A 24,174-nucleotide genomic window follows, 5' to 3' on the forward strand; every position below is an offset into this window, starting at 1 on the left:
CTTCAGTTAGCACCACAGGATGCCCAGACCAGGCTGGCGACACCCGTAAGGCTGAAACGGGAGCTGGGAGCAGTGGGAAGGAGCCAAAAGATAGATCTTCTGAATCTGTCAGAAGCTGTCAGCTCTGCAGAAAAAAGGAAACAGTCATCGTCTCTTTCTTCCTCTCCGAGAAGAAAAAGGGTGGGGTTAGGGGAGGTGCTAGAAAGCTGAACAGAGCTCTCTCCTAACCGGTGCCCACAGGGGGTCTGGAGATCCCAGGCCTGTGACCCTGGCCGGCCTTGTGAGCCCAGTGGGTCCTGTAAACACTATTACCTTCTCTGTGAAGACGTTGAGAAGCACTGCCTGAGAGGACCAAAGCCCACCTACCACTCGCTGTGCTTCACAAGTGCTTCACTCACGGCCATTAGGATGAGGGGCTCATGCTGCTGCATTCTCCGGAATGGTGTGTCTTCCCAGGGAGATGGTCTGGTCCTTCTGGGGCACATGGCATGTCACAGGTCTCTGCATCCCCTGTACTTTCTTGACATGATAGGGCCAACCTTAGCAGCACACTGAAATCCCCTGTGGGGATACTGATGCCCAGATCCCACCTCTTCCCCTCGGTTTCTGATTTAATTGGTATGGAAGAGTGGCCCGGGCTCTGGGATTTTTAAAAGCTCTTCTGTGTGATTCTTAAACGCAGCCACGGCTGAAAGCCACTCAGCTGGAAGGCCAGCATAAGGCCGAGTGCAGAGAAATGAGTGAGTCAGTGGATGAAAGAATGAATGACTTAACTGTGTGACCATGGGCCGGTGACTCAAACCCCTCCTCTGTAAAATGAGGATGTGCTGCACTGACATACTATGCAATGGGTGAAATCTTAGTGAAAGGGCTTTGGTTCTCAAAACGTGGTCCCCAGACCAGCAGCATCAGCATCACCAGGAACTTGTCAGAAGCATAAATTCTAGGCCCTATTATCCCAGACCCACTGAATCAGAAACTCTGGATATGGGACCCAGAATCTGTGTTTTAACTAGCCCTCCAAGTGATTCTGAGAACAATTGCTTTAAAAGAACTAGTCCCAGTGTACGGTGGTTAAGTCAGTGAGATCTCCAGAGCCAGACTGCCTGGCTCAATCGTAGCGCTTCCATGCAGTAAACAACACAACTTAACTGTGCTTCAATTTCTTCATCTGCAAAATGGGGAAAATAATAGTGCCTACCACATAGGGTTATTGTAGGAATTAAACAAATTTGAACTTGTAAAGTTCTAAGAACAGTGTCCAGTCCATAAGTTTTCAGTAAGTTTTAACAATTACTATTTATTTGTGATCATTACGGGGCAGGGAGCAGCACAAGAAGAATTTCCAGGTAACTGAAGCCTACTCCCTTTAAAAGAGAAAATATTTTCTATTTTAAGTAGTTTCCTAAATTCTATTACTATTTACTACCATAAAAATAACGTTATGGACTCCCTAGCTTTCTTAAGTAAAACACCATGAACTCATCTCAAACATCTTAAACTCTGCGCTTTCCCTCTTGAACCCACTTGTTCCCACTCCAGCCTGTACCACAGGGCACGTCGTCCCCATGGCAATGACTCTTGACTTCCAGCCTGGCTCCTGCCCCACCAATGTCGCAAATCACTCTCAAAGGGCACCAGCCCCGTCTAGGCACCACAGTCAACTTGAAGCCTCACCCTGCCCCCCCCAACCCCACGCTGGGAGGGCCAGATGCTCTTCTATGTCCATGTATCTGCTTCTTAGTTCTTTTGCCCCTTACCCCTGCCAGACCACTGGCTGTCACTCTGCCTGTCAGCATGCCTGTCTCTCCAGCAGTCTCACCTCCTTCTAATGTGCTGTTTCTGCCAAAAGCTGGAAAACTAGATAACCAAGCTGGATAGAACAGAGTCCAGAGCAGAGCAAGAGGGATGTCAGCGAACCCGCAGGCTGCCCTGTGAGGGAAAGACCTGGGTTTTCACGTGCAGACTTGGTGTCCTCTATTTTGGCTGCCTGAGGGCCTTCCAGGCCCACCTGCCATTCGGCAGTGCCCTGGAAGATGACTTCCGGGTGACCGAGCATCACTTTACCTGTACAGTCTTATTCTGACTCACTAGTAACCACGTGCCCATCCACCCCACACTTCTACTCAGATGACTAGCTCCTGTCTGTTCTGTCTCCAAGATGCTTGGTGATACTGACGGAGACCATCTCAGGGCAGTTTCACTTCCCTTAGTGAAAAGGGCAACCTCTTCATTCAGAGGGGGAAGCAGTCCGCTCAGCTTTGCATAACCACAGCCAGTCCCTCTGCTGCTCAAAGCTCAGTGCTACCTCAGGGGCTGGTCCGTAGGCCTGCCCTATGGCTCTGGGGGCCACGTGGTCACTCCCACAGGCAGCAGACCACCTCCCGGCGCCTCGGCCTGCCTCCAAGGACGGCCACAACCTAGTCCCTCCCCAGAACGTCACCCTCACTTTTCTCGCCCTCTCCCAGCACACCTGGCTCTCACTCTCTCAGCCAGATCTTCCCACAGCTCCCTGACTACATCACCACCAGAGCCTTTATTTACAAAAATCCCTCCACCAGCTCCTCCACCTTCCCAACCCTCCCCATTTCTCAAGGTCCATCTCAAGTCCTACCTGCTTTATGAAGTCTTTCCCAAAACACAAGGCCTATGTGGTGACATAGTGCAAAGTCTGAACCCTGGCTCTTCCTTGCAGTCTGACCTGGCGGAAAGTTAGTTGACTTCTTAGACTTTCCACTCTTTTGCCTTATAATAGCGTAATTATCTTACAGGGTTGTTGTGAGAATTAGAAAAAATAGTACATGTAAATCACCTAGCATTAGGCCTGGCATATTGTAGGCAGTGTTTAAATTAGTCCTAAAAACCACAGCACTCACTGTCTATCCCTAAATATCACCACACATGCATGGTGGTTCTTGAGTAAACTCAACATGGTGCTCTGTTAGATGCAATGAAGTCACACACCACATGAGGTTAGATTTTAAAGTCAGCATGTAAGGCAAAGATAGAATATAGTTAAAATTACTCTAAAAAATCCCTTATTGCTCACAAAGTATAGTACACATGGTTTTGTTGATATTATTCTGTATCTGAAAGCATATGTATACAGTCATGTATAGCATATAATAAAAATCCACAAAATACGATGTTTACAGTTTCAGACTACTCTGATACAGTTTCTTACACAACCATGTACAGGTATCCCCTGCTTTTTGAAAGTTCGCTTTATGCAACTTGGCTTTCACGAAAGACCTACATTAGTACCTGTTTTCGATAACTGAAAGAAGCCAGAAGAGTAATTTTGCTTTTATGAAAAAAGCAAAAATAGCATTCAGTGCCTGTTTTGCAGCAAGCCAAACCCTCACAGAGGCAGGGAGCACCCTGCGCTGCACTGCCAAGCTCCTTCCCCGGGAACTACACTCAGCAACTCAGCACATCAAGCCACCGCAGCTTTAAACTGAATCTGTGAGCAACTGTGCTTCATCTCAATTTATTTTATGGACCCATTAGCAAGATGTGTCCTAAGATAACTGCTTCTTCACTTTATGTGATTTCCACTTGCAAAAGGTTTCATAGGAACCCTCTACTTTCATATAGTGGGGGAAACCTGCAGTCAAATTTATTGCTGTGTATATCATGATTAAGCTGATGTTTTGATGTGTCATATGTTTAAGCCTTCTCTCCCTGGAGAACAAGAACCATTTCCTACTTCTTTTAGATACCATCCCACTCCCCAGCACTAGGCACATAGTAGGTGTTCAATAAACATCCATTGGATTTAACTAAGTGATCTGAAAGGTACATGTGCAATTAGCCGGGTGGAACAGAATAGGGAACAAAAGAACATCCAAATAGAGTAACAACTTCAACTACTCTGCTTTCCCACATTGGTGGCATGGGAGTGAAAGGTCCTTGGCTCTGTTTCAGGCACAGGCCACCAGAGTGGCTAAGCAGAGCTGGGTGCAGGCTAGACTGGAGGCTCTGAGGAGTAAGTTGTTTACTTACTCAACTAGTGGTGGTGTGTAATACCTCAAGGTGAACACTGTGGGGAAGCACCACGCCTGGTTTGAGGCTCTGGGGGTTTTGTTTTTGTTTTTCATCCCCCCAAAACTGACTGTGAGCTACTTGTGGTTTAGAGGGAGATAAGTTTGTAAAACATTGAGACTGATGTTCTAATTAACATCCTAACAAAAAATTACTCCTTTGACCCTATTTGTCTTTCTAGTTCCCCTTTAAATCAAAACTCTCAAACAAACGCTGTAAACACCGTTTCCATTAATGGATACTAATTGTGTAGTGCCTGCAGTATAATTAATTTGCAATGTATAAAACGTCATAATGAACTCTATTTAGGGAAGCGGGGGTGGGGGGTGGGGGGATGAAATCCTGCTTCAGGCACTCAGCTCTCAGGACTGGGGAGGGCCTGGAGCGCTTATGCTTCCTGGGGTAGGAGGCTCCCCACCACGTGACAGACGCATTCTCTGGGAGGGCCACTTCAAAGCTTCCTCAGCACCAGTGCCCTCCCTCTCTTGGGAATGACTATCCTTCATTACCGCCCCCCCCTTTGGTGTGTAACAAACGTTTTCTATGCAGTAACAGTGTAACGGTGTTAGTAGACAGTGACCAATATCCTTTGAGATATCAATTTTTTCATTTGTTTAATTTTACTCATCAATGACCAGTGGATCCCAAAGTGGAAGAGAACAGACCCCCTGAAGAAGCCCAGAGGTGGCCGCAGGGAGGGGAAGGGGAGCTGAAAGGAAACCTGCCGAGACCAGAGGTGCATGCCCAGGGCTGAGCGCAGACAATCCTGCCCAGGAGGCAGGTCGCTGTTTGGAGAGTCAGCCCCAGGCCTCGTCCCTCCAATCCCAGAGGCCTAGCTTCCTGGTCCCGCCAGCGCAGAGGCGGGGCCGAGGGTGGGGCCAGGCCGGCACTTGCGCTAGAACCCAGGGATGCACCCGCCCTGTAGCTCCGCTGGAGCCCGGCAGAGGGCAGCCGCCACCTTCTCAAGGGCCCGCCGGCACCCAGGCCGCGGGATTGCATCTCCTTGGGGTTGCCCCTCGGCCCGGCGACCCCAGGGAGCTGGAGACAGAGAGGCCCGCAGCGCTAAGATGGCCTCTCTCTTATCCCTGGAGGAATATGGCAAGAAGAGGCAAGGATGAACCATCACTGCTCCAACCCCACAGCCCAAAAAGTCCCTGTATATGGTAGGCACTCAATAAGTGTTATTGATGGAATAAACTGGATGGATGGATGACTGTGAATAAACAGAAGATTCTAGGGACGCCTTGAACCTGTGTGGTGGGGAGAGGTCTGGGACAAGCAATCCAGGAGGGTCAGTGGGCTTGGGGGGGACAGTCCCAGATCACTGCCCCAGAAGTCACTGAGGCTTAGGGCTCTCCAACCCCTGCCTGGGCACACCCAAAAGTCCACTCAGAGCCTGTTGACACCACACCATCTCACGAGCACGGAGCCCAAGCAGGGAAGTCTGGGCTTGTCCTTGCTGATAAGACCAAGAGTCTCATCCCCTCAGAGTCCCATCCTGGCTGCCTGCGGGGACCACCTGACTGGCGGTTCCAGAAGGCCTGCTGCTCCGAAGACTCAGCTGCTGGGGATTTCCTCATGGCCCCTGGGGATTTCCAAACCACCTCTGCTTGCCAAGCTCTTGCAAGGCCCAAAGCCAAGGGCCAACCCTGAGGATGGTTTTCTCAAATCCTCCACACTCCTGCCCTAAACCCCACCACGACCTGGGGCACTTCTGAGTCTACTAAATGCACCACACACACAGTCCCATCCCCACCTCCTCTGGCAGACAGCAGAGAATAAGCATAATGAAATATTGTTCTTTTTTTCACATGCAGGAAACTCTTCTCTATTTCCACAGGAGAAAAAAAAACCTGTTTAAGGATCAGCCACAGCAATTTAAATAAAGTATTACGAAGGTCTTCTAGGGTGTGAGTTGGAGCCAGTGCTGTTTATTCTCAAAGTCAGAGAGGATCCTTTAGATAAGCCTCAGGGTCCTCCAAACACTGGACATTCAATAAGTGTTTGAGGATCTGTGTGTTCACCTCTGGAGGCCCCTACTGGGCTTGTTTCTAGAACCCTCTTAACTCAAAATAAAGCACAGACCCAATCTCCACAGAAGCAGGAAGGAAGAAGCAAAAGCTTCTACTTTTCCTACCAACCCACCACCTCCACATTAACAGCCTGGGCATGTGAGCACCTGTGTGTGACAAGGCTGGGCAGAAAACATGCTTGGTGAGGTGGGGAAGCACTGCCCCAGTTGTGGTGGCCCAGCGCCAGGGGCCTGTTGGCCCTGGGGCATCAGGATTCCAGAGCTGGTGAAGTGTAGAAATTGCCAGAGAGGACAAGCCTTTCTTCCTGAGAGGAAGGGAAAACACCACCCTCCTCGGCCTCACCAGGGGGACTGCAAGCTTCAAGAGCACCCCATCATTTCTGAATGAGCTGTCTAGAGCGGCACTATTCAATATGGTAGCCACCAGCCAAGCGTGGCTATTTAAACTGAAGTGAAATTGAAGGGGGAGGGTATAGCTCAGAGGTAGAGTGCCTGCTTAGCATGCATGAGATACTGGGTTCAATCACCAGTACCTCCATTAAAAAATAAATAAATAAATAAACCTAATTACCTCCCCCCATAAACATAATTTTAAAAATTTAATTGAAACAAAGGAATATTTCTGGTTAAATAAAATCAAATCAAATTTAAAATTCAGTTCCTTGTTCACACTGGCCACATTTCAAGGGCTCAGTAGCCACATATGGCTAATGGCTACCATGTTGGAAACCACAGACTACAGAATATTTCCATCTTTGCAGAACAAACATCCTATTGAACATGTCTGTCTAGAGGATCCCCCTTTCAGCTTGTCCTTGTCATCCTTGTCATAGACTCCTTCAGGTGTTGCCCCTAACACCTACTGTTCTCTCCCACCCCTGCCCCAGAGTCTGCTTGGACTCCTGTCCCCAGGTGCCTGGCCTTGACCCCTAGGCCACAGAAAGAAGTGGGGGAGGGGACTGTAGCCATAATTTAACACCCAGCCTGGGAGCAGAAGCCAGATGCAGAGGGGCTGAAAAGGCAAGGCTGAATGAAAGGCAGCCCCCACCCCAAGGGATCCCAGGCCTGGGAGAAAGCCCCTCAGTGCCACACAATTGTTCCTTGTTTCTGCAGAGTCTCTGGACCATGCCTGGGTAAGACATCAGGAATGTAGTGGCCTGAGGGCTTCCCCCACATCACCCACTGCTGGACTCTTCTGATATTAGTGCTCCCAGAAAGGGAAGTACCAGCAGAACCATGAATTTTTGAGCACAAATAAGGCAATGAAGCCGTGTACTGGGCAGAATGCCAGGGGTTGTGCCATGGGGCAGTGGGGACCATAACTGGACACCTCCCTGCATTGCCAGCTGGATGAATCAAATGAGGAAGAGGGAGGGGAGGGAATGGTGGAGAAAGGACTCTGGCTCATGCTAGAGAAGCTCCAATAAGTTCCCCCTGCCCGGCAACCCCCACTCCCCAGCCCTGGATCCTCAGGGAAACAAGGGGACAGGGCATGGATCTGACTATTACCACATTCTATCACAGGCACTTAATTTGAAAGGTTTTGCTACAGTAGCTAGAAAATCCAAGGTGGGAGTGTCTGGGCAATCTCATATGTGTGTGATAGAAAGAGCACCCACCTGGGAACTGGTGGGGTCAGGGCTGCTGCTTCTCTGTTCTGTGCCTCAACTCCATCCTCAATTCCTGCTTAGCAGCCCTAATCTAGATGGGTTGTCGGAGGCAAGACAGGCATGAAGAAACACAGTAAGTTACAAAAAGACCACAAAAAAGTAGTGTTTGTTTGTTCAACTGGAAAACGAGTAGGTAGAAAGAAGCCTGGTCTTCAAAAGCTATTGGTAACAGCCAAGAATTTGACTGGGGAAAGTCAGAGGAAAAGCAGCATAATTTTGAAAACTGGCATCAAACTACAGATTAGATTGAAAGCCCAGGGCCAAGCAATCCCACTCTGAGGCTAACATGTGGCCCTGAGTAAGTCTGGGGACCAGTTTGGGCCTTATTTCCCCATCTCCACCTGGAAGGCCCTTCAGGCAAAAGCACCATCCTAAGAAGAGCAAACCCCACCCTCTCTGCCCCATCATGGACGGAGCTGAGTCATCGACAAGCTGTGGCATTCCTGTGGGCTGACGGCTGGCAGGCTCCCGGGCACCCCGGGCAGCCCATGCTTCCGAAGCGTCAAAGACAGATCGATGATGATGACACCATTCTAAGTAACTTGTATGTATTGATTCATTAACCCTCAAAACAACCTTACCAGGAAAGTACTATTATTCTTATTTTACAGGTGAGGAAAACGAGGCACAGAGAAATTAATTTGTCCAAGGTCACCCAGCTAGTAAGCAGCAGAGCCAGGAGTCAAGCCCAGGCAGCCTGGTTCCAGAGCCCAGGCCGTGCCCAACACATACCAATGTATTAACAATACATACACGATTACACGCAGCTCCCGACTTGTGGGCGCTTCCGCCTATGCTGCCTTCTTCCTCTTTTCTCCTCCCCCAAATAAGCTGAAAGTAGTTCCTACAACCAAAACCAGCCCTCCAACTTCATATTTGCTAAGCATCTGTTTCTATAGCAACAGTAAGAGCTGCAGTTTGGGAATTTTGAAGAGGGTGGGGGTCAGGGACCCTTTATATAGCAGGGGCTCCTCTTTCAGAGGCACAAAGAGAGACCTCAAAACCAGTGGTCTAAGGAAAACACAGGGGCTGAGTGGGGAACCCAGGACTCTGATAAAAACAGGAAAACTGTGCCTTCTTCTGCCCAGGAAACAATCTTTTGAGACCTGGGTTTGAGACCAGGTCTGGTTTGAGACCAGCCTTCCTCTGCACAGAGAAGGTGAAGGCTGGTTAGGACTGGAAGCTGATGGCAGAAATGCTTTGGAAGGGTCTAGGTAAAAAGGACACCCTGGACTAAATTGTGGTGTGTGTGCGTGTGTGTGTGTGCGCGCACGTGTACATGCGCACAAGCTATTTCCAAGCTGCGTGTCCCATCACAGAGCCTGGTTCGGCTCCCCAGGTCAGGGCCAAGTAATGACGGATGGGGGCAGGAAACAATTCCTAGGAGAGGAATGCAGACGGGCATCAGAGTGCCTGGGCAGGGTGGTTCACCTCCCCATGAGGGAGCACGAGGGCATTTTACCAAGCAAAGTGTTCAAGCTGGTATCCCTCACCTTCTCCAAGCCTAAGCCTCATTCCTGCCTGAACCTCACCTAAACAAGAAACTCCTGTCATTGTCCAGAAATCCTGAAGCCAGAATCAGGATCACTGCAGGCTGCCTGAGCAATGGGGGCTCTGCCAGGCAAAGCCAAGTGCTAAGGGGAATAAGGATGTTTGCTGGTCACTTGATTCCAGGAAGAGAGCCCACAGCAGTCCCCCCAGGCTTCTCAGGCGCTGTGCCCAGTTTGCCTCTCGCCTCTATTGATCTTGATGCGTGGCCAAGTGAGTGGGGAAATGACCTCGCCCTCTGCCTGTGTCCTTTAGGTAACCTAGGCTGCCTGTGGAGGAGGACGCAAGGCTGTGCCAGGCCCAGGACAGGCTGGGTCCCCTGTGCCTGAAGTGCCAGGTGCCCAGGCTCCCACAGCCTGACAGCTCCAGGGAGGCTGAGATAGAAGATGCCAGCCCATCTGGGGAGGAAACCTTTCACTGCTCTGAGGTCGGTGCTTCTGCAGTCAGCTCCACAAGCAAACTGGTCCACAGAAGAGGGGGGTGGGGTGGGGGTGGGGAGGAGCAGGATGCAGGCCCCCAGCAGGAAGAAGGAACAAGGACATTGCATCAGACCCCTCCCCTCGCCTTGTCCCTGGAAGGCTCCACGGGACTATCCAGACACTTTCCCCTTGATGGGATGGGGCTGGGCGTGAAACTGGGTGTCACGGAGAGTCATGACTGTCTCATGCTGCCTGACAGTGCTGTCACTGCTTGGCCTCTAGCCCATGCCACTGTGGGCTGAGATCTATCTTTTTGCAGATGTCTTCTGTTCTAGAGAAAGCACAGCCTCCCTGATCACAGGGATGACATCTTCAGCCTTTCTCCCCCACAGAACCAAGCCCACCGGGTGACATAGAGCAGGTGCTCCTCAAGGTCTCCTGACAACTCGCCCTGACTGTCAAGGCTCTGAGACATTCCCACCTGGTCCCCCCTATAGCCCAGGGCCAGGGCCCTCCCCTTCTGCCCAGAGCCAGGGGTAGCATCATGGTCCTGCTGCCAGAGAGCCCTCCAGGAAGTGCCCTGTGAGAACTCTCCCCCACGGTGGGTACCCTGCTTGCCACAGGGCCTGGCAGTGACAGAAACTGGGGGAGGAGGGAGGGAGGAAGTGAGTCAGCTTCTTGCAGAAATGGGAATGGGAGGGAGGAGCCAGCATAACTGAGATCAGAGGGCAAAGGGCATGGGGGCTGGAAAGGTCACTAAAAGAGGGAATTAGGCCCTAGAGGTGTTGTGGGGCCCAGAGAGTGGAGGACAGATACAGGTGACAAACTCAGCAGTGCTACCTCCTGCCAAGGTTGAGTGCCCCCTATAGGCCGGAGAACCTGGGTCTGGCAGGCACAGCCCCACCTGAGGATGGAATCTGAGGCAGCTCCCTTCCTGACTCATGTACTGGCTGGAGGAAGTGAGGCCTTGTGGGATCTGGTCAGCCACATTCTCGCCTCACTGCTGTGGAGTCTCTGGTCCCTATGGCCTCCCACTGCGTCTCCCGAGCCCCAGTGCTCCAGAAGCCCAGGTTTCCCCTGGCCTGGCCCAATGGGGAAACAGATGTCTGCATCTCCCAGAGAGGATGGGAACTAAGTCGGGCCCCAAGAGCCAAGCAGCTGGGGCTGCCCCAGCATATGCCCCTGCCCTCTCTGACAGGCCCTGCCCATGCAGGAGCTGTCCCCAGGCTCCAGCTGGAATCTGTCGCTCTGACTGGGGAAAATCCTTGCTGTGAAAATTCCCAGCCTGCCGACATTCCAGTACACAGGCAGCCCAGGGAAAGCAGAGGGGAAGAGGAGCCTTGAACCCCGCAGGGCCATATTCCACCCCAACAAGACCTGCAGCCAGGAAGACAGGCACATTCCTCCAAGGTCCCCTGGGCCGGTCACTATGTGACTCCACATGACCCTAAATCTGCTTCTCATCCCCGCCTGGTGCCTTTCTGGGGGCTTCAGGGTTGGGCAGGAGGCAGAGCCCCTTCCACAGGCTCTTGCTCCTGGATGTCTAGAGCCCATCTCCCCTCCACTCCTGTGAGGGGTGCCGAGTGCCCAGGCAGGCACACAAGAAACAGAGTCGCAATGTAGTCACCAAGGACAAGTCGCAGATAAGTCACCAAGGACAGTCAACGGAGAGGGTTCTAGGAACCAAAACTGAGCTAGGTGAGGGAACCTGGACAGAGAGAATGAGAAGTTCCTGACTAGAGAACCATCTTCTTCCCCTCAACAAATATCCACTGCTCTCAAATGCTCCAGCACGGTATTTAATTACAGTCTTGATGAATGCTATGAAGGAAAAGGATGAGGTGCAGACCAGACATGGTCTGAAGGAACAGGGAAGGCTTCCCTCAGGAAATGATATTCAGACCAGGGCCAATGTGTATGAGTATGTGAGGGTAGGCAGGAAAAAGCATCATAGACAAAAGGAACAGCAGGGTAGAAGCCAACAAAAACTGCGTGGCACACCCATCACCTGCTAGGCACTCAGCCAGGCCGTGCCCCTCACCTTTTTCCCAGAGCACACACTGGGAAACAACATGTCCAGCCCCGGTGCAACAGAACGGGACCTGTCCTTGGTCAGAGGTGACATTCAAGGGTTCCTGCGACTCCAAGTGCTACAGAGTCAGTACCAGGATGTCGGTAAGGGCCAAAAGGGTGAGGTGGCAACATGCTTGGCCTCCGGCATCTAGCAGGGGAGACATATGAGGTGCAAAAGCACACCCCTCCACCACCCTAGGGGCCACACACGAATGCTGCCAAGGCAAGTGCCACTACTCAGCTGCCTTTTCAGGACTTGTCCCAGCTCCCTCAAGATTAAATTCTACCCGCTGCCACTTGGGCTCACTTCCTCTGGCTAATCCTCAGGAGAGACTGAGAGCATCCATCACCGCCTTCTGCAGCATGCCATCCACAGAGCACAAGTGGCCAGTCTCTCCTGGTTCCCCCTTTCCTGCTGGAAAAGAGGCTTCTAGTGACAGGGCAGAAGGAATCAAAAGGCCCAGGCCTGGGCTAGGCAGTGGGTGTGTAAGGAAATCCAGAGACCACCTCCCCCCCCCCCCGGAGAGCATACATATCCCTCCTGTGTGGAGTGAAGGACAAGGAGCTGATGCCTTCAGTTCAAATCCTGACCAGTCATTCAGTAGACGTGAAACCACAGGCAATTTAACCTTGAACTCTCTGTAATTCAGACCTCTCTGTAATCCAGTTTCTTCATTTGCAAAACTGAGATGATTATAATACCTACTTCAGAGGGTTGCTGGGAAGATTAAATGAGTTAATACACATGAAACATCTAGAATGGTGTCTAATGGAAGGAGAGTGGGCGCCAGCTGTGATCCTTGTCCCTGTGACTATTTTTCATGCCCTTCCCTCAAGGCATTTCTGCTTGGTTGAATCTTTACCAGATCAATGAAATACCACTTAGGGAGCACGTGTGTGCTACACGCCATACCAGGCGCCATACAGAACACTGGGCAGACGGCCTACGGTCTTCCCGGCCCCGGAATCTGTGCAGAGTGGCTGGGCTGAGCCAGGCCAGGGCAGAACACCACGCCCTGGTTCTGAGGAACGTATGGCGGGAGATTAAGGGAGCCAGAGTGGTGTCCCAGGTCTAAGGAAATAGTTTCCCAACCAAACTAGATCCAACAACTGAAAAAATAAGCTTTGCTGACACTGTCCCCTGTATTTAACAGAACAGAAGCTGCTGCCAAACACCACGCGGAACTCAAGGGCTGGGGCCCTCCCCAAACTGCACAGCAGGCAGTGGGGGGCCGTGAAGACTGCCCTCCTTGGCAGTGCCAGTCTGACATGGTGGGTGCCCACTGTGCTGCGAATGCCTGGGGCACATCCATACCCGCTGCCTGGGCTGACAAAGGAGGCGCCAGGCAGCCTGCCCAGGCAGCAGGGGAGCCCCCACGCCAACTGGTCACCGACCCCCCACCCCCACAGATGCTGCTCCCCACCCCAGGCTCCAGTGAGGAGAATCCAGCAGCTTAGTGTAGTGGGGTGGCGGGAGCCCTGCTGGCAGGCAGAACGCGTGCTTGTGGTTTCTGGGAAATGCTGTAGAGATTTGCAGCATTTTTAAAATACTTGTGTTCCCACCCGCCACACACCCCCCTTCGCCCCACTCCTCACCCACCCCCAGTCTGGGTTTTTGCATATCTGGTATTTTCCAGAACCATTTCAATGTAAATAAGAGAGATTAGAAGGGAGAAGAGGACAAGGTGACCAAGGGTATCAGGGTGGGCCAGAGGGGTTCTGGCCAGGGCCGGAAGGGGTCAGAGCAGCCTGCCTCAATCAAGGCCCTGCCCCTGCACCAGGGATCCAAGCCATACCTGCAAAAACAACCAATGACCATGACATGTAACCACCCAGTTCAATGTGGCCTGGGCACTGTGCCCACCACCTACGGGCTGGATGGCCAGGGCACTCTTGGGTTGTAGTTTGTCTAATGTCTCATTGGAAAAAGGCAGAATGGTCCTCTGAAGACAGGAGGGAGACCTAGCAGAACAGAAGTGACTTAGTCCACCACTCTGTCCTGCTGGTCCATGTACCCCACTAATGCAGGATCGATAACCCCCCAAAATGCTCCCACAAGGTCTTTCACCCATCAGTCCTCAAGCCCTTGATACCTACTCACCAGCCTCTCATTACCAAAAAGACATAGTTTGGGATCTGCTCTGAGCCTTCAAATCAAGGATCTCATACAGTGAGACTCTGATGCCAGAAATGCCAAAAGCTTTGGCACAAAATGAAGTAAAAATTTCCTGGAGTCACGTTAGGAACAGAAGCATTCTAGAACACTAAGCTCAGGCAGTCCCCAGCTGCTCCACCACCTCCAGAAGTCTCTGGGAAAGTTCACTGCTCAGAAGCTGGCCTGGCAGAACTGGAAGCAGCACAATTTCGAGTCCCCCCTTGAAATCTTGCAGGCCCTACTCCCGACAGCTCCCAGGGGTCCTGGGGACAAGGGTGATGAGGCTTATACTGTTTCTGCCTCAGGGTCTTGGGCTTCCACTAAGCAAAGGGGCCCCTGCCTTCTCCCAACTGCAAGCAACCCTACTGGCCAGTCTCCTGCAAGGCCATTGATAACCACGCCTGCAGGCCTGAGAAACTAGGCTCTAAAAAGCTGGAAAAAGCAGGAGGGCATTCAGCATCCCCTCTCTCCCTCCAGCTGGCTGTCTTTAAGGACAGAGCTACAGAGAAAGTTTGGACAAAAGCATCCAGAGTCCCACTGGAAAGAAAACCTTAGCAGGAGCAAGAATGGAAGAGCACCAGAATGGACTGATCAAGGAGGCTGCAAAAATACCTTTCCTGGATGGCATTAGAGACTGGGCAGAGGAAAGGGTACCAAGCTTCTGGAGCATTTACTACCTGCCCAAGTCTACATAAGTGACATCATCTAATTCACAAATACGTTCATCTTTTTATCTTAAATAAAGACCCACAAAGTATGGTACACAGAATACAAAACAAGTCTCCCTTTAGCTCTGATCTTTATTCTCCTTCTCAGAGAAAATTGTACTAAGTTAGTCAGGTGTGCATCCTACTGTGATTCAGCCTTCTTAAACTCTGGATGGGAAGATAGAATAGAGCCCGTTCACAGAGATCAAGGGTTACTTCCCCCTGGAGGCCTCTCCAAATTGCTGCCCCTTCTCCCTCCACTGCATAGCTGTGCAGACCCCTGAGACAGCAGTTATGGTGCCTGCCTGCATTTCTTTACTTAGGTCTATGCTTCTTCAAGGAAAGATGATATTTTATCTATTTAATCCCTTCCTGCCCAGGAATGTACTGGTCATTACAGACTTCATTAAATGTTTAAGGGGATAAGTAAACTGAGGTTCAGAAAAGTTTGGTAACTTCAGTAAAACTCAAACACAGGTCTCTCTGGATCTGAAGTCCATGCTCCTTACACTATAATATGCTCTCTTCCAGATTCTCCTGAATGTGGAGGTGGTTTAGATGGACATGATGACCACTTAAGGAAACTTACAGCCCTCCAACCTTTGAGTACAAACCCCAAGGTCCAATAGAGGAAACGCCTGAAAGCTCCAGGGGGCTCAGGAAACTAGACTTGACTGGGAGGGAGTGGGCCTTCCTCCCCAACCTCTCCCCTTCCACCACATCCTCCAAAGCTCAGGGAAGCGGTGCTTTGTAGGTAGGGCTCCCATCCAGGCCAGCTGATCTGGTTCTTGGTCGCAGGGGGACAATCACATCGGCCGGGGTTTGGCCAAGTGGGCTTTCCTGAGCTCAGCAGAAACATCCTACATTCCCAGACAGCACATTTGCCCCCATGAAGGGCCCACTGAGAATACAAACGGACGGGATGGGCTCTCCCCTCTCCCAGGCCTCGTTCCCACTGGGCTCCTACCCCTTCTTAATGGATATTGACTTTCCCACTCAGACACATGGAACCAGAGGAAGGAATTTTGACCCAGCTGGGGTTTTAAGATCCTCATCTTTACCAACACCTCCCCTAATCTCACCAACTCAAGGAACCCTTTGCCTTTAGAAAACTTGAGTAATTAATCCAAAAACAGATGTCCCTAAAACATTTTCCCTGAGGAGCCAAGGAAAGAAGTTAGCATCTTCCCCTAAACCTGGAAGTCACATTTGCTCCCTTCTTTCCTCCTTCCCCTACCCCAATTGATCAGTAAGACTACAATGCACCCCAGTGTTCATAGTAGCACTGTTTACAATAGCCAAGACATGGAAGCAACCTAAATGTCCACTGACAGATGAATGGAAAAAGAAGATGTGGTATATATACAATGGAATACTACTCAGATATTAAAGAGTGAAATAATGTCATTTGCAGCAACATGAATGGACCTAGAGATCATATTATGGGAAGTAAGTCAGACAGAGAAAGACAAATATCATATCACTTATATGTGGAATCTAAAAAGAAAATGATACAAATGAACTTATTTGCAAAACAGAAACAGACTCATAGACCTCATAGACATAGAAAATAAACTTATGGTTACCAAAGGGGAAAGGGGGAGGGATAAATTAGGAGTTTGGGATTAGCAGATACCAACTATTATATATAAAATAGACAAACAACAAAGTTCTACTGTGTAGCACAGGGAACTATTTTCAATATCTTGTAACAAACTATAATGGAAAAGAATCTGAAAATTATGTATATATATATATAAACTGAATCATTTTGCTGTACACCAGAAACTAACACAACACTGTAAACCAGCTACCTTTCAATTAAAAAAATTAAAAAGACTACAGAGCCTACCTCTGTTGCTTGTGTCTGATATGTCTCTCCATCTCCACTGCCTCTACTCGAGTTCAGGCCTCCATTCATTCTACTAAGATCACTACAACAGCTCCCTCACTACTGCTATCCTTGCTACACCTGAAAGCATTCTCCATAAGCAGCCAGAGAGATTTTCGAAACCCTGTTCCTATCATTCACCCTTAGGTTAAAGCTCACATTCTCTAGCACAACTCACCCTTAATTAAATTGCTTCCTCACCCTTAGGTTAAAGCTCACATTCTCTAGCACAACTCACACGGGCCGTCATAACCTGGCCTTTGCCTCTCCTACTGCTTCTCTCAATACTGCCCCCCACACTATCTCCCAGTCTTATTCCCCAGATGTGTCATTCTCTTCAACCTCTGGTTCTTGACATGTCTTACAGCCTTTCTCTTCCTCTTCTTGCCTCCTCGACACTCATTTCCCACCCGGATGTCAATTTTCCCTGACACATTCCTAAGGCTGTACTAGAAGTCCCTCTTCTGTGCTCCCTAGGACCGTGTCCTGGCCCCTGTCATTGAGCTTCTCAAGTGGCATTATCCTTGTCTGCTATTTGACCATCTCTTCCACTAGACTATGAGTTCCTTGGCGCTGGGATTATGTGCTGCTCACTCCTGGACTCCAGGACCTACACACAGGAAGTGCTCAACAAATGTCTGTTTAATAGACAGGAGAGTGGAAGACCAGACAGCAGAAGAGGAGCTGCTCCTTACAGGCCAGTTGAGTGATTCCTATCAGGCCCCAAGTCTATCTTACTACAGTAGTTCACCCCTGCTCCCAGCGGAACCCTGTCTAGCAGCTACAGGGATACATGAAGAAGGTGTGAGCCAAGCACTGTGGACACACACCATGTGAGAAGGAAACCCAAGGGGCTGTCTCTCCCTGAGGCCTTCTGAAGAGGCCATGGAGAAAAGCCATGGGGCCTGGCCCCCATCTGTGTGCAGAAAGAGAACAGATGGCTAGCCAGCTCCCTCAGAGCTCCCTGGGGACAGGCAATGTGTGGACGCAGTTGATGGATGGCCTGATGGGCAGGGTGGCCGCCAGGAGCTGTCCCCGTGGGGCTAGAGTTGTCAGGGTACCCCGCCCAGGAGCCTGGAGGAGGCGGGAAGACTCTTTTCTTGGCATGAAACTGGGATTAGAACTGCTGCCAAGAAAAGGAGCAGAAGTAGGAGTGGGAGGAAGAGGAGGAGATAGAGGAGGAGAGCCGCAGAAGAGGCTGCAGCACTCCCACACCAGCTCTGGGGTCCGTCCCAGGAAGCTGCAATGCTGGGCTCACTCGGCTCCTCTCTGCTGTAGCCTGAGTCCCTACCACCTTTCCAGGTAGGAAAAGACCAGGGGCCTCTCTTAACCCCATTGTCCTGTCAGATGGCTCTAAGAGACTCATGAAGATGAGGCACTCTACTATGTCCCCTGCCCGGTCCCCCAGGTGAAGGAAGAAGTCCTCTGGGTACCAGCTGGGTTTGCCCCACCGGGGCAAGGATAAGTCAGCATTTCAAGGATACCAGCTGTAATGTGGAAACCACTGGGGCCTCCAAAGCTAAACCATCCACTTCCCCAGGGATGGGATAGCAGCAGCTAGCTGTGAAGGGAGAGTGGCTAGGAAATTTGAGATGCCAGGATGATCCCTGCGCTATAAAGACAAAACTAAACAGCGTCTGGGATGCCAGGCCCAGGGCCCCACGGAGGCCTGCTCTGTAGTTCAGCAGGGAGCTGGCAACAATTCCCCAGGGGGATTCATTCTTTAAGAAGAAGAAAATTCCATCTGTTACAAGCAATGGTAGCCTGGTAGAAGCAGACAGACTTGGCAACATGGTATGATCTTTGGTTCTGAGATAAAGACCACTGCCTCTAAGCTGTGGTCCCCTGAGTTCAGTCTAGCCTGGTGGCTAACCCATAGTAGGTGCTTGATGTGCGTTTCCGGAAATAACAAGTCCGGGTCCTTCCCTGGACTCCGCGACAGGCTCGCTCTCACTCACAACCCCTTCCTGTCTAGCAAAGCTGCCTGACCCCACCAGCTCCAGGGTAAAAGAACATCTGGAACCCAATTCCAGTGCTTCCTGCCAGAGCCTGACCCTGCTGCTCCCAGGCCCTCCAGGCCCGAGATGCTGCCAGGCTGGATAGCCATCTGAGCATCCACTTCCCCTCCCCGGGAGAAAGCTACAACCAGGACCCTGCCTGCTTCCTTAGCATTTCCTCCCACTTCTGACTTAGACGCATCTGGCCGGTCACTTAGTGCTGAAAGGTCCTGGCCAGGCTGTGCAGTGGTCAGGCTGCAGGGACCAGATCTGGACAGTCCTAAAACCTCCAGCTGGGAGAAAGGGATGGCCAGAGGCCAACTTGTCCCTCATGTACTGTCTCTAGGCAGAACATTCCAAACTAATATGTAGCCACTCTATGAAAAGACCCCTGGCGTTAGAGATCTCCGTCCTGCTTAGAGATGTGCATACATCTAATCTCAATCTCTTCTGCTCCTCTGTCACCCTCTTCTGTGGCTGTTTCGTGTGGGCAGGATAACAGCTGGGATCTCAGGGACAGTCAAGTCATACTGTCTCTGTAGGGTTGATCCTTGTTGCCTTTCCAGGGCTGTGCTTTTTCTTCTTCTCGGAGATAATAAAGACTCTTGGAGCCCAGGTGATCTTTAAAAATCAGATCCAGTCACTCCCCTGCTGAAAACCCTACAATCATCCCATTTCACTGGGATAAGATCTAAACCCTTACCATTATTTACAAGGTCCTCCATGATCTGACCCCTGTTTATCTCTACAACCTTAACCTGGTCTTCAACTCCTCACTCACTCAGGAGTAAAAGGAAGCCTGAGGTCATCATCCCAGGAGCTACCACAGCAGTTGCACATCACAGATGTTCCACATGAGCCCTGATTTGAAATAATTTATCTTCTTTTCACCTCCAATATCTAAATAATGGAAATCCTATATTTCAGTCCAGATACCAGTCTGGACTTATAGTAGTCCAGATCATCTCTCATACCTGAAGTGGCATATGTTAGCCTCTATGCCCCAATTTAGGGCTCAGGAAATATGGTGCCTAAACCTCTAACCTACCCTAGTATCAGGAAGCTTGTATCGCCAGATATCACACCTGCTGAGGTTGCTCCTCCCCACAGGTCAGGTAAATTGTCCTGGAGTCCAAGGAGTGGCATGGTTTTACCACTTCCACACTCGCTAGGCCCTGACAACAGCTCTTGGTTACCCAACCATCCTCCCAAGTACAATCACAGGAGATGCCAACATCCCCAACCCCTGCTCGCCCCTGGATGCCCCGGTAAACACTCACATGGGCTGGCTCCCTGCGGGGTCCCTCGCCACTCCGCAGCCAGCTCCGGCTCAGCTCACTGAGCTCTGGGATGGGCTGCACCTTGAGCCGCACGCTGTCCCCAGACTGCCGGATCATCTCCACAATCTCATCCCTGGACTTGCTCTCCACGTTGTGCCCATTAATCTCCACCAGACGATCACCTGGCACCAGCCCCAGGGCCAGGTCCTTGGTGCCCGCACCGGGCTCAGCAAAGTGAACCACCTTCCGATAGACCTGTCCCTCAGGGCCCCGATCCAGCATGGTTGTGCGCCGCAGGGAAAAGCCAAAGTCCCCTGTGGGCCGACGCTGCAGTTCCAGCTCCCGGAGAGCGGGGGGTGGTGGGGGTACCACGGGGGGCAAGCGCAGGTCAGCCGGGAACCTTTTAGTCACCAGCTCAGGGACTCGGGACCGAGGTCCTGGTCGAGGGATGCCTGGGCCAGAATGTTGCATCAGCTGTCCCTCTAGAGTCCTCACCTCCACCTGTGGAGACGGGGCTGCAGAGTGCTCCGAGGGGGTGGAGGTTTCTGAGGCACTCTCATCCCGGCTGCGCTGGGAGAAAGAGAAGCGCTTGACAATCATCTGTGAGTTCTGCTTAGCCAGGGAGCCAAACTTGGCTGCCCGCTGCAGCACGGAGCCGCGTAAGCTGCCTTCCTCACCCTTGAGGTCATCACTGGAGCTGGCTGTGCTCAGGTGGCCTGAGTCCAGGATGACGCTGCCCCTGTTGCTGTCGGAGTCAATGTCGGTCAGGTGCAGGTCAGAGCCGCTGGCCACTTTGATGGGGATGGGATTGGAGATTTCCAGGCGCGTCTTAGATTCACGCTTGGAGGAGCGGTTCAGATTGAAGAAGCCACGTCGCAGGCTCATCTCTTCCAGGCTCCGCAGCTCCGCCGCTGACATCCGCTCCTTCTTCTCCTTTTTCTCCTTCTTCTCCTTACGCCCGCCATCTTTGTCCTTGTCTTTCTTCATTAGGTTAAACATGGTGGCAATGCTGGCTCTAGGGGTGGCAGCCCCAGAGGATTATAGGTGCTTAGCACGGGGCCTTTGTGTCCCACCTTGCTGCTGCAAGGAGAAACAGAGAGGGAGAGAAAGGTTATTCAAGCAGGGCCTCCTCTGTCTCCAGTCCAGACGTGGCCAACTAATGAGCGCAGCTATCTCTCACTGAGTACCAGCTATGTGCCCGGTGCTTTGCTCTACACAATACTATCCCAGTTAAGTTAACCTCATAATGCTGCTATGAGTCGGTCTAATACTACCCCCATTTTACAAATAAGGAAACTTGAGGTTTTGATAAGGTTATAAAAGCCCAAATTCCAAAGTCTCTCATTTCCTGTAATCCCTGTTAGACCCAGGCTTAGGTGTGCCTGACAGTGGCATCTGGGAGATCTAACCTTCTGGTAAGAGGAACCCAACTTATGATTCAAACACAAAGGAAAAAGGAAAGGAGCTCTGAGCACCATCCCCTCCCCAAGCAACAGAACTCACAAGGTCCTGGGCTCTTCCCTAAGCCTGCTTGGAAAACAGCAGCCTTAGCCACTGTCTGACAGAAGACCTCAGAGAACCAGCACTTATTTAACGACTACCACTCGCCAGGCATAATGCCAGGCACGTTACTCCCACTATCTCATTTGAAACTCACAGCATCCCTGCAAGGTAGGTATCATTATCTCCACTTTCAAACAGGGCTGAGAAAATTAAGTATATGTTACTTGTCACACAGCTAATAAGTGGCAACTGCAGGATTCAGTGGCAAATACTGTTTTCTTTCTAGGGCCTGGGAGTCCAAAGTGAAACAGGGAGGGAAGTAAGGGGAAGTTCCAGACTGAACAGAGGACAGACAGTTGTGAGGTGGGGGTAGAGGTGGGGTCTGCTGGATAAACAGGATCCTGAAAAACTCACATCCTTTTCCCCAGACCAATGCCTAAATATAGCCTCGGGAAGAAAGTTGTGGCAGCCTGAGAGAAAAACCCCGTTCCAGGGCTTGTGTGCTTGTGGCACCGACCTACTCCCATCCCTTGGCACACCCGACTGGGGACAGGACAGAGAAAAGCCTGGTGGGGGTGAAATAGAGAGAGCCTGCCTTGTTCTAACCAGCAGGGAACAAGAAGTAGGCCATACCACCTAATTAGAAATTAAATGTAATTTTTTTCCTTTCTCCATGAAGGTCCCCCACCCTGACTTCTAGACACAGGACCTACAAGCTTACTCTTTGCAGCAATGACCTCTTGCCAAGCCCTGGAGAGGCCCTCCCTCCGTGTACCCCATCCCCACAAACAAGCAAGGCACTCTAGGCTCCCCATTCTACTGAGAAGGGCCCCCCCAACACAGGTTCAACTCCTAAGAAGGCATCAAGGCCAGGAACACCCAAGGGCCCAAGGGCCCCAGGGCCCCAGGGCCCCAGCTAATTCCTCTTCCATCCCTCCTCCCAGCACCTTGACCCACGCGGTTCCCGAGAGATCAATGTAACCTCTCTAGAGCAGTGCTGTCCACAAGAAACATAATTCACATCACATACGTAATTGTTAATTTTCTAGTAGCCACATTTAAAAAGATAAAAAGAAACAGGTGAAATTAACTTTAACAATATAGTTTAATATAAATACATCCAAAATATTATCATCTCAACATGTAATCTGTATTAATAATATTGAGATATTTTACATTCTCTTTTCCTTTAAATCTTTGAAATTCAGTGCGTAGTTAACACTTAGAGCACATCTCAGTTCAGACTAACCACATTTCAAGTATTCAACAGCCCTGTGTGACTTGTGGATATCAGATTGGACAGTGCGAATTCTAGAGAAATCCTGAGTTGTAGAGCATCACCAAAGAGGTGGGAAATCTGGCCCAGTCACCTGCTCCCTGTGGACCTAGCAGGTGCCCCCTCCTACTCTGGCCTCAGTTTCTACATGGTAAAACAAAGTTCCCTCTGAATGTTTTGGTTCTAAATGCTCCATGCACAGTACCTGGGAGTAGAAGACAGGAAATCTAGGGCCCAAGAAGTGTGCAAAGCCAGGGACAGCCTTGGCCAGCTGAGTTTGGACTGATTTGGGGAGGTGGAGTGCCTGGCAGCAAGCACCTCTCTTCAGGGCTCTACTTTAATATGGGGAGTCTCTGCTCTCCTCCTAAACATTGATGGAGGTGCGGACAGACCGACCATATGCCAGGACATGGGATCTTTGGCTGGGCACTGCTCACCTCTTCTCTCAGCCATCACAACATGCACTCTCTTAAAAGGCTGGTTTAAAAGATGGCTCCAGGGGCACCTGTGGGGAAAATGAAGAAAGAAACCCATGCAGGGGACTTGGAGGGAACAAACGAGTATCTTGGCCTCAGCCCAGCACAGAGAATCCCACTGCCTACAATGCTGTCCCATCAAGACACCTTTTATGGTCTCCAATTCTCAGTCTTCAGTCCTTACCCAATCCTGGCTCTCTGCTGGGGGCTAGGTATCTGAGGAGTATCAATGGAAAACAGCCCCCAGCATTCTAGAATCTTTGGGCTGTCTTGGCCAAAGCTTGTCCCTCACTGTCATTGCAACAGGCAAAAACAACAGACAGTCACAGCAGCAGCACAGGGGGATAGGGCTGGCAGGAAATGTTAGGAGATCTGGTATCTAGGCCTGGATCTGCCAATAAATCGCTAGGGGACCTTGAGTCTGTCACTTTGCTCAAGGTTGGACTAGATGATCTAGGTCTCTTCTAGCTCTAAAATTCCAAATATCTAAGTCTCTTGTGGACACAGGTTACTTATTAACTTTCTGCCAAAGTCATCCCAACCCTGGGACCTTTGGAGGCTGGGTCCATTTCAGCCCTTCCCTCATCACCCCTGTCCTGCCACTGTTATCTGCACAGCTCACAAGGTACCCCTTCCCCACTGCTGTCTCTACAGTTGCCAGACCTGGTCGTGGCCTCTGTACTCTCCACATGTTGAGAGCTACCTGCAACCTACCCCCTCTACCCAGGGTCAGACCTACAAGGCACCTGCAGCTGCTCCTATGCTTCTCAGCTCCCAATTCGCCAGAGATCTGGGCTTTGTCAACTTCCTGTAGATCCTGGACTTTCCAGCATCTCCTGTTCTCAGGTCCAAAGTCTCTAGCAGCAATGACATCACTGCCTCCTGACTCTCCATTCCAGGCTGCAGTTTCTACCTGCCACCCTTCATCTCTTACCCTCTCCAGTGTTAGGTGCCTTACAGTTTTTCTGACCTCCTCCTCTGCCTTTCTCCCCTCACCCTACTCTAGGAGGCCTTTTCTAATTTTAAGTGCAAGGAAGGTATGTTTGTAAATTAGAGTATGTACTTAAATCATCCTGACCCTGGTGTCCCCCAAATCGAAGTAC

General features: G+C 50.8%; 1 protein-coding gene across 9 annotated transcripts in view; it reads right to left on the reverse strand.

The window, feature by feature from the left end:
• The window catches only part of LOC102525314 (unconventional myosin-XVIIIa), a 91,386-nt gene that overhangs the window by 60,634 nt on the left and 6,578 nt on the right, over window positions 1–24,174 (reverse strand). For 8 of the 9 annotated variants that reach the window (XM_072939013.1, XM_072939010.1, XM_072939012.1 and 5 more), the window contains one exon: window positions 19,817–20,896. In XM_072939013.1, coding sequence (XP_072795114.1) covers window positions 19,817–20,815 — 999 coding nt within the window. In that variant the 5' untranslated portion in view covers window positions 20,816–20,896. Of the gene's footprint in view, window positions 1–19,816; window positions 20,897–24,174 lie in introns of those variants that run through there. The other variant, XM_072939005.1, reaches the window with a different exon arrangement.

Source organism: Vicugna pacos, chromosome 16, assembly GCF_048564905.1.
Source record: "Vicugna pacos chromosome 16, VicPac4, whole genome shotgun sequence".
NCBI classification, from domain to species: Eukaryota; Metazoa; Chordata; class Mammalia; order Artiodactyla; family Camelidae; genus Vicugna; species Vicugna pacos.